Below are 10,191 nucleotides of genomic sequence, written 5' to 3' on the forward strand. Positions count from 1 at the left end.
CTTGAGGTGGGAGGAGGGGATAGGTGGGAGGAAGGACAGGTTAGGGAAGCGGGGACAAGCTAGGTTGGTTTTGGGATGCAGTAGGGGGAGGGGAGATTTTCAAGCTTGTGAAATCCACATTGATACCGTTGGGCTGCAGGGTTCCCAAGCGGAATATGAGTTGCTGTTCCTGCAAACTTCGAGTGGCATCGTTGTGGCACTGCAGGAGGCCCAGGATGGACATGTCGCCTGAGGAATGGGAGGGGGAGTTGAAATGGTTTGCGACTGGGAGGTGCAGTTGTTTAGTGCGAACCGAGCATAGGTGTTCTGCAAAGCAGTCCCCGAGCCTTCGCTTGGTTTCCCCGATGTAGAGGAGGCCACAACGGGAACAGTGGATGCAGTATACCACATTAGCAGATGTGCAGGTGAACATCTGGTTGATGTGGAAAGTCTTCTTGGGGCCTGGGATGGGGGTGAGGGGGGAGGTGTAGGGGCAGGTGTAGCATTTCCTGCGGTTGCAGGGAAAAGTGCCAGGTCTGGTGGGGCTGGAGGGGAGTGTGGAGCGGACAAGGGAGTCACGGAGAGAGTGGTCCCTCCGGAAAGCAGATAAGGATGGGGAGGGAAAAATGTCTTTGGTGGTGCGGTCAGATTGCAGTTGGCGGAAGTGTCGGAGGATGATGCGTTGGATCCGGAGGTTGGTGGGGTGGTACGTGAGGATGAGGGGAATTCTTTTTTGGTTGTTATTGCGGGGACGGGGTGTGAGGGATGAGTTGCGGGAAACGTGGGAGACACGGTCGAGGGCGTTCTCGACCACTGAGGGGGGGAAGTTGCGGTCCTTGAAAAACGAGGACATCTGAGACGTACGGGAGTGGAATGCCTCATCCTGGGAGCAGATGCCGCAGAGGCGAAGGAATTGGGATTAGGGGATGGCATTTTTGCAGGAAGGTGGGTGGCAGGAGGTGTATTCTAGGTTGCTGTGGGAGTCAGTGGGCTTGAAATGGATATCGGTTTCTAGGTGGTTGCCAGAGATGGAGACAGAGACGTCCAGGAAGGAGAGAGGTATTAGAGATGGTCCAGGTGAACTTAAGGTTGGGGTGGAAGGTGTTGGTGAAGTGATTATATACTTTATTTTCTTCTTAAACATCTGATGCAATATTAATAAATACACTTTTATTACTGATGCATGTACACTGGTATTTAAAATAACAAAATGAATGACCCCAGTTCTAGATTTGACCCCTAATTCTAGCTCTTGCATTGGTGGTTTTTAGTTAGATGAGGTGTTGGGGACCGGAGAATTGGAAGTTTGGTGGTGAGTCAAGAATTGAATGGGTTAGGCAGGACATTTACCTCATTATCGCTCTTCTCGGCAATCATGCAACATTGATCAGGAGCCAAAATCAGCGTGCCATCAGCAAGGAGCTGCAGTTTGCCCTCCTGTAGCATCATACTCAATATATCAGGTGGGTAGAATGTCAGTCCACGCACCATGTTAGTACGGTACAGCTCAATGTGTCTGGGCTTCAGAATTGCTGGCGTCAACTGGTCCGTGTGGCAAGTGCCAATTAGATCCACAAACAAAGGATCCTGTAATAAAGGTAGGATAAGTTTGCTGGTTAAAATCTTCAATAGCTTCATACCTTTCACAGTAATTTATGACATCTGTGAAGTGTCATCAATTAACGTTAGTTACTATTAAATCCAAAAAGCAATTCAGGACAGACTGCTTATTTTAAAAGAATACAGGGAAAAGATAACTAAAGCATTATACAATTTTTTTTTAAAAAATGGAAGAACTGTAAATCCAGAAACAAACCAGAAATTGCTGGAAAAGCTCAGCAGGTCTGGCAGCATCTGTAAAGGAAAAAACAGAGTTAACGTTTCGGGTCCGGTGATCCTTCTTCAGAACACTCAGAACAATATTTTTATTACAGTCATAGGATGTCAGCATAGCTGGCCAGACCAGCACATACTGCCCATTCCTAATTAGCCTTGATAAGGCGATGGTGAGCTGCCTTCTTGAATTGCAGAAGTCCTTGTGTTGAAGGGATATTGACAATATTGTTAGAGTGAGTATTTCAGGATGTTGACCCAGCAATGCTGAAAGAATAGCTGATATAGTTCCAAGTCGGAATGGTGAGTGATTTGGACAGGATTCTGCAGGTAGTGCTGTTCCTGTGCATTTGTTGCCCTTATCTTTCAAGTGATGGAGGGCAATGGTTTGGAAGATGCATATTTAGTAATTTCTTTAGAAAAGGATGTGGTGTCAGATTGTCAAATAGCTAATGTAAATTACTTAAGGGAGTCACAACATACCAGGGCTGTTGACCAATCATTTTAAAATTAGAAAAAGAAATTGAATATCTATGAGACAATAGAAGAACATCTGTAAAAGAGAAGTGCAATTATGAATAATCAGCTTGTGTTTCAAAAAGGAAAAACTTTGCTTGACCAGCCTTATTGAATTTTTGAGATGGTAACAGAGACAATAGACATTGATAATGAACTGGATGCAATCTATCTGGATTTTCAGCAGGCCACTTTTAAGGTTCCTCATAATATATGAATGAAACAGTTCAGAGAATATGGAGTCTGTGAAATGATTGCAAAATGGATTGCCAACAGGCTTCTGCACAGAAAGCAGAGAATGGGAGTAAAGATGTATCTCAGAAAATGGGAAGCAGTGTTCCACAAGGATCATTGGTATTAATAATTTAAACTAACAATTTTGACTTTGACATCAGAAATGCAAATTCTAACTGCGGATGAAACAATGACACCAATTATTTTTATTTGTTCATGGAATGCAGGTGTCAATGGCTAGGCCAGCATTTATTGCACGCTAATTACCCAGAAGGCAGTCGAGAGTCAATCACATTGCTGTGGATTGCAGTCAATACCAAGGCCATACCAAGCAAGGACAGCAGATTTCTTTCCCTAAAGGAAATTAGTGAACCCGATATAGTAAGAACTGCCAATGCTGGAGTCAGAGAATACACAGCATGGAGCTGGAGGAGCACAGCAGGCCAGGCAGCATAAGAGGACCAGGAAAGCTGATGTTCCGGGCGGGACCCTTTTTCAGAAATGGGGGAGAGGGAAGGGGGCTGGGAAATAAAGAGAGAGAGGAGGGGTGGGGCTGGGGAAGGTAGGTGGGATGGTGATAGGTGTGTGCAGGTAGGCGGGATGGTGATAGGTGTGTGCAGGTAGGCAGTGGTGGGGATAGGTCAGTGAGATGGGAGGACTGGATAGGTGGGAGAGAAGATGGACAGGTTGCGTCAGGTCAAGGAGGCGGGGATGAGAGGGAGGGTTGGTCATGGGATGAGGCCGGGGGTGGGGAGATTTTGAAACTGGTAAAGTCTACATTAAGTCCATCGGGTTGTAGGCTCCCAAGGCGGAATATGAGGTGCTCCTCCTCCAGTTTCCGGGTGGTGTCATTATGATACTGGAGGAGGCCCAGGATGGACATGTCACCCAGGAAGTGGGAGGGGGAGTTGAACTGGTTTGCGACTGGAAGGTGTCGTCATTTGTTGTGAACAGAGCGCAGATGCTCTACAAAGCGGTCTCCGAGCCTCCGCTTGGTCTCACCGACGTAGAGGAGGCCACATCGGGAGCAGTGGATGCAATAGACCACATTGACAGATGTGCAGGTGAACCTCTGTCTGATTGAAAGGTTTGTTTGGTGCCTTAAATGTAGGTGAGGAGGGAGGTGTAGTGGCAGGTGTAGCACTTCCTGTGGTTGCAGGGAAAGGTGCCGGGGGGTGGTGGGGCTAGTGGGGAGTGTGGAGCGGACGAGGGAGTCACGGAGATAGCAGTCCCTACGAAAGGCAGATAGGGATGGGGAGGGAAATATATCTTTGGTTGTGGGGTCGGATTGCAGGTGGCGGAAAATGATACATTGAATAAGGAGGTTAGTGGGGTGATATGTGACGACAAGGGGGATTCTGTCTTAGTTTCTGTTGCAGGGAGGGGATGTGAGGGCAAAGGCGTGGGAAACGCAAGTGATGCAGTCGAGAGCATTTTCGACCACCTTGAAATAAGAGGACATCTGGGATGTTTGGGAGTGAAACGCCTCATCTTGGGAGCAGATGCGGCAGAGGCTGAGGAATTGGGAATAGGGGATCGCATCCTTGCAGGAAGGTGGGTGAGAGGAGGTGTAGTCTAGGTAGCTGTGGGAGTCAGTGGGCTTGAAATAGATGTCAGTTTCGACACTGTTACCAGAGATGGAGACAGAGAGGTCCAGGAATGAGAGAGAAATATCAGAGATGGTCCAGGTGAACTTGAGCTTGGGGTGAAAGGTGTTAGTAAAGTTGATGAACTGTTCAAGCTCCTCGTGGGAGCACAAGGCAGTGCCAATACAGTCATCAATGTAGCGGATAAAGAGGTGGGGGATAGTGCCAGTGTCCCTGCGGAACAGGGACTGTTCCACGTATCCTACAAAGAGGCAGGCACAGCTTGGGCCCAGGCGGGTTCTTATGGCCACCCACTTAGTCTGTAGGAAGCGGGAGAAGTTGAAGGAGAAGTTGTTAAGGGTAAGGACAAGTTTGGTTAAGCGGACAAGGGTGTCGGTGGAGGGGGACCGGTTGGGCCAACCACCAACTCCCACAGCTACCTAGACTACACCTCCTCTCACCCACCTTCCTGCAAGAATGCAATCCCCTATTCACAATGCTTCCGCCTCCGCCGCGTCTGCTCCCAAATGAGGCGTTCCACTCCCAAACATCCCAGATGTCCTCTCAATTCAAGGACCACAACTTCCCCTCTTCAGTGGTCGAAAATGCTCTCGACCGCATCACTTGCGTTTCCCGCACCTCTGCCCTCACATCCACTCCCCGCAACAGAAATAAAGACAGAATCCCCCTTGTTGTCACATATTACCCCACTAACCTCCGTATTCAATGTATCATTCTCCACCACTTCCGCCACCCGCAATCCACCCCACAACCAAAGATATATTTCCCTCCCCACCCCTATCTGCCTTCCGTAGGGGACCGCTCTCTCCACGACTCCCTTGTCTGTTCAACACTCCCCACTAGCCCCACTATCCCCACCACCCCCGACACCTTTCCCTGCAACCGCAGGAAGTGCCTCTACACCTCCCCCCCCATCTCCATCCAAGGCACCAAATAAACCTTCCACATCAGACAGAGGTTCACCTGCACATCTGTTAGTGGTCTACTGCATCCGCTGCTCCCGATGTGCCCTTCTCTACATCGACGAGACCAAGCGGAGGCTCGGAGACTGTTTTGTAGAGCACCTGCATTCTGTTCGCGACAAATGACAACACCTTCCATTCACAAACCACTTCAACTTCTCCCTCCCACTCCCTGGACGACATGTCCATCCTGGGCCTCCTCCAGTATCACAATGACACCACCTGGAAACTGGAGGAGGAGCACCTCATATTCTGCCTTGGGAGCCTACAACCCAATGGACTTAATGTAGACTTTACCAGTTTCAAAATCTCCCCACCCCCAGCCTCATCCCATGACCAACCCTCCCTCTCAATCCCGCATCCTTGACCTGACACAACCTGTCCGTCTTCTCTCCCACCTATCCGCTCCTCCCACCTCACTGACCAATCCCCACCACTGCCTATCTGCACTCACTTATCATCATCCCACCTACCTCACCCAGCCCCATCCTCCTCTCTCTTTATTTCCCAGCTCCCTTCACCCTCCCCCACTTCTGAAGAAGGGTCCCAACCTGAAACATCAACTTTCCTGGTCCTCTTATGCTGCCTGGCCCGCTGTGCTCCTCCAGCTCCACGCTGTGTTATCTCATATTAGTGAGCCAGACGTTTTGTTTATGACATTCAGTGATATTTACAATGTCATAATTGGTCTATCTTTTCATTCCACATTTTTACTGAATTCAAATTCCACCAACTGTCATGGTGGAATTCAAACCAACATCCCTAGAATATTAATCTGAGATTCAGAATTCCTAACTCAGTGACATTGCCACAACATCACCACATCCCGTAAATTAATGGGGATAATTAGTATTAATTGGGATAATTAGTATTCAGGAGGACTGCAACCAATTTCATTAAGTTTGCAGAATGGGGAAGCAATTAGCGAACAAAGTTTGAGCCCAGATAAATAGGAGCTGTGCAATTTGCGAGGAAGCATACAAGGTCACATCACTCGGAAGGTGCCAGTCTAAGTAGAGTAACACAGAATCTCAAAGTATAGAAACATCAATCACTAAGTTGCACTACGGGCTAGCAAGCATGCAGGATGTGATAGGGGGCATACAGAAAAAAAATTTCTACTTGTAGGGACGAGAATCATCTGAGACCATCAGCATAACTGGTCACTGAGAAGTCCAATGGGGAATTCAGAACGACCTCTTCACCAAACAGTAGCAAGAATATGGAACTGGGTACCACGGAGAATGGTTGAAGCCAATAATATAGATAATTGTAGAAAAAAAAGTCAGACATTTGAGGGAGAAGGGATAAATGGTTCATCTCAAAATGCATAAATTGCTGATCATAAAAGCAGTGTACAACTGGAAATTAGTCTTTTCTTTCCCCCTCTTGTGCCTCTCTAATTTCTTCCATGTCTCCTTTCCTGACACTGCTGACCTTTTTTTGCAAACTGCTCCAGAACATCCGAGAATTCCCAAGTATCAGAACCAGGTCACCAGAAGGAATAGTCTAAAGACTCCTTAACAGTACTATACAGCTGGACAAAGAATAAATCAGGAGATAATGAAGGCATGTAACAAAAGCAGTGCATTAATCATGGGAGACTTCAATCTTCATATTGATTGGGATAGTCATATTGGTAGAGGAAGTAATGAGGAATGATTCATAGAATGTATTCAGGACAGATTCCTTGGATAATACATTGTAGATCCAAACAAGATCAGGCTGTTTTGAACTTGGTGATGGGTAATGAGACAAGTTTAATAAATGATGCCAGAACAATGATGACTTTTTAAAAAAAAAGTTCATGGCTCACAACAAAGACAAAATCCAGTGAGAAAGAAGGATTCTAGGAAGGGGATATGCCAACCATCGCTAACCAGGCAAGTAAAGGCTATCATCAAATTGAAAGAAAAGAACTTAATGTGGCAAAAATTAGTGGGAAACCAGAGGATTGCAGAAGGTTTGAAAACCAACAAAAGATGATCCAAAAAGAAGAGGAAGAAAATAAACTTTGAAGGTAAACTTGCAAGAAATATCAAGAATGACAGTAAGGACTTCTTTAAATATGCAAAAGGGGAGAGAAAAGCCATGATGAACATTCGACGTTTTGGGTCGGGACCCGTCTTCAGAACTGGGGAGGGGTAAGGGGGCTGGGAAATAAATAGAGGGAGGAGGGGTAGGGCTGGCAAAAGGTAGGTGGAGTGGTGATAGGTGGACGCAGGTAGGGAGTAGTGGGGATTGGTCGGTGGGAAGGGTGGGGCGGATAGGTGGGAAAGAAGATGGACAGGTTGTGTCAGGTCAGGGAGGTGAGAGGGAGAAGGGGTGGGGCCTCCTTCTCCCTCCAGAAAGACCTCAGTGGATCTCTCTCCCATTGTCCACTCCACACTTCCCACTAACCCCACCAGACCCGGCACCTTTCCCTGCAACTTGCAGGAAGCGCTGCACCTGCCCCTACACCTCCCATCTCACCTCCACCCGAGGCCCAAAACAAACTTTCAAAATCCGATAGGGGCTCACCTGTACATCCTCCAACCTTGACTACTGTATCCATTGCTCTCGATGTGGTCTCCTCTACATCAGTGAGGCCAAGCGCAGACTCGTGAACTGAGCATCTGCACTCTGTACATGATAATCGACAACACCTTCCATTCACGAGCCGTTTTAACTCCCCCTCCCACTCCCTTGATGACATGTCCATCCTGGGCCTCCTCCAGGGCCACAATGACACCACCTGCAAACTGGAGGAGCTGCACTTTGCTATTTATCTTATCTATGCTCCTCGTGATTTTATAAACCTCTACAAGGTCACCCTCAACTTCCTAAGCTCCAGTGAAAAAAGTCCCAGCCTATCCAGCCTCTCCTTATAACTCAAACCCTCCAGCCCCAGAAACATCCTGGTAAATCTTTTCTGCACCCTTTCCAATTTAAAAATATCTTGCCTACAGCAAGATGACCACAACTGTACACAGTACTCCAAAAGTGGCTTCACCAAAGTCCTGTACAACCCCAACATGATACCCCAACTCCAGTACTCAATTGTCTGATCTCTTCGAAGAGGCAGCAAGCAGGATAAATAAATGGAAGCAGTGGATGCAATATATTTGGATTTTCAGAAGGCGTCTGTTAAGGTACCACCCCCATGGCTACTTGATAAGGTGAGAGTTCGTAGTGTTGGAGGTAGTACATGGATAGAGGATTAGCTACTAGAAGACAGACCATTAGGATAAGGAGAACATTATGAGGGAGGCCGCCTGTGATTAGCAGAATGCTACAGGGGTCACCGCTGGGGCCACAATTATTTACAATATATATTGGTGACTCGGGTGAGGAAAGTGAATGCACCAAACCTAGTGGTGACACAAAAATAAGCGAAAAGGCAAGTGGCGAGAATGAAGCAAAGAATCTGCCAAAAATTACAGATAGGTTAAGCAAATAGGCAAAAACTTAACAGATGGAATATGATATGGGAAACTGAGAGGTTATGCACTTTGCCAGGACGAATAGAAGAGCTGAATATTTTTAAATGGAGAAAGCCGCAAAACAGAGGGATTTGGGAGTCCTTGTGTCCGAAAAAGGTGGCATCTGAGGCAATTGGAATGTTGATCTTTATTTCAAAGGGAATGGAATATTAAAAATAAGGAGGTTTTGCTGCAATTATATAAGGCACCAATCAGATCATAGAAACAGAAAGTGCTGGAAAAACTCAGGTCTGCAGCATCTGTGAAGTGAGAAACAGAATTAACAGAGAGTCACTACACTCAAAATGTTAATTCTGCCAAGGTGCTGCCTGACCTGATGAGTTTCTCTAGCACTTTCTGTTTTAGTTTCAGATCTCCAGCATCTACAGTCCTTTGTTTTACTGATACTAGTCAGACCACAGCTGAAATACTGTGAACAATTGTGGTTCCCTTATTACTGGAATTGGAGGAAGTCCACAGAACGTTCAGTAGGCTGATACCAGGCATAGAGGGACTGTCTTAGAGGAGTGGCTAAGAAGATTGCAACTGCATCCATTGGAACATAGAAGAATGAGAGGTGACCTTATTGAAACATATAAGATTCTTAGGGGCTTGACAGGTTAGATGCAGAAACATTGTTTCCCCTTGTGGGGGAATCTAGGACAGACAGCAAAATCTCAGAATAAGGGATGGCACACTTTGGACAGAGAATATGAGGAATTTCTTCTCTAAGTGGCTGGTGAACCTATGCAATTCTGTACTGCAGAGGGCTGTAGGGGCTGGATCATTAAGTATATTTAAGACTGAGATAGACATATTTTGACTAGTGGGAGAATCAACGATTATCGGGAAAAGGCAGGAAGGTGGAGTTGAGGATTGTCAGATCAGCCACGATCTTATTAAACGGCGGAACAGACTCAATGAATTGCCTGCTTCTAATCCTATATCTTGCGGTCTCATCACAAGGGACCATGTACATTTTTAATAATTATCAAAAAAAAGGTGGAAGTAGAAGGTCCAAATTGCAAGGAATATCCAACTTGAAAAGTATAACTTAAGCTGTTGTGATTAGTATAAAAGGTTATGAACAAGAATAAAATTCTGAGCGAGAGACAAGATCAAGTATTTGACTGTCTGTTTGACTACCCTGACCAAATGCAAGGTCAGAAATTACACCACACCAGGTTATAGTCCAATAGGTTTATTTGAAGACACAAGATTTCAGAACCTCACTCCTTCTTCAGGTGTTAGCTCACTAACACCTGAAGGAGGAGTTGGGCTCAGAAATCTTGTGCGTTCAGATAAACCAGGACTATAACCTGGTGTCATGTGATTTCTGACCTTGTCCACCCCAGTTCAACACTGGCTCCTCCACATCATGGCCAACCAAATGCGGGCAATGAGTCATTAATTACATTTCAATTAAATGACTGCCACAGTCCACAATACTTCCTCTGCGGAAGTTCTACAATGGCTGTAATGTGCTTAGGGATACAGGAAATTTATGACAACACAACTTGGAGCTGCAGGAACAAAGCAAGCCATATAGCATAGAGGAGCAGGAAAGTTGACGTTTCAGGTCGGGACCCGACCCGAAAC

General features: G+C 46.4%; 1 protein-coding gene across 1 annotated transcript in view; it reads right to left on the reverse strand.

Moving 5' to 3' along the window:
- The window catches only part of cfap65 (cilia and flagella associated protein 65), a 405,073-nt gene that overhangs the window by 94,960 nt on the left and 299,922 nt on the right, over positions 1-10,191 (reverse strand). The window contains exon 9 of the mRNA XM_048599270.1: positions 1,330-1,566. Within this exon, the coding sequence (XP_048455227.1) occupies positions 1,330-1,566 (237 nt within the window). The remainder of the gene's footprint in view (positions 1-1,329; positions 1,567-10,191) is intronic.

This window comes from Rhincodon typus, chromosome 7, assembly GCF_021869965.1.
Source record: "Rhincodon typus isolate 14 chromosome 7, sRhiTyp1.1, whole genome shotgun sequence".
Classification (NCBI taxonomy): domain Eukaryota; kingdom Metazoa; phylum Chordata; class Chondrichthyes; order Orectolobiformes; family Rhincodontidae; genus Rhincodon; species Rhincodon typus.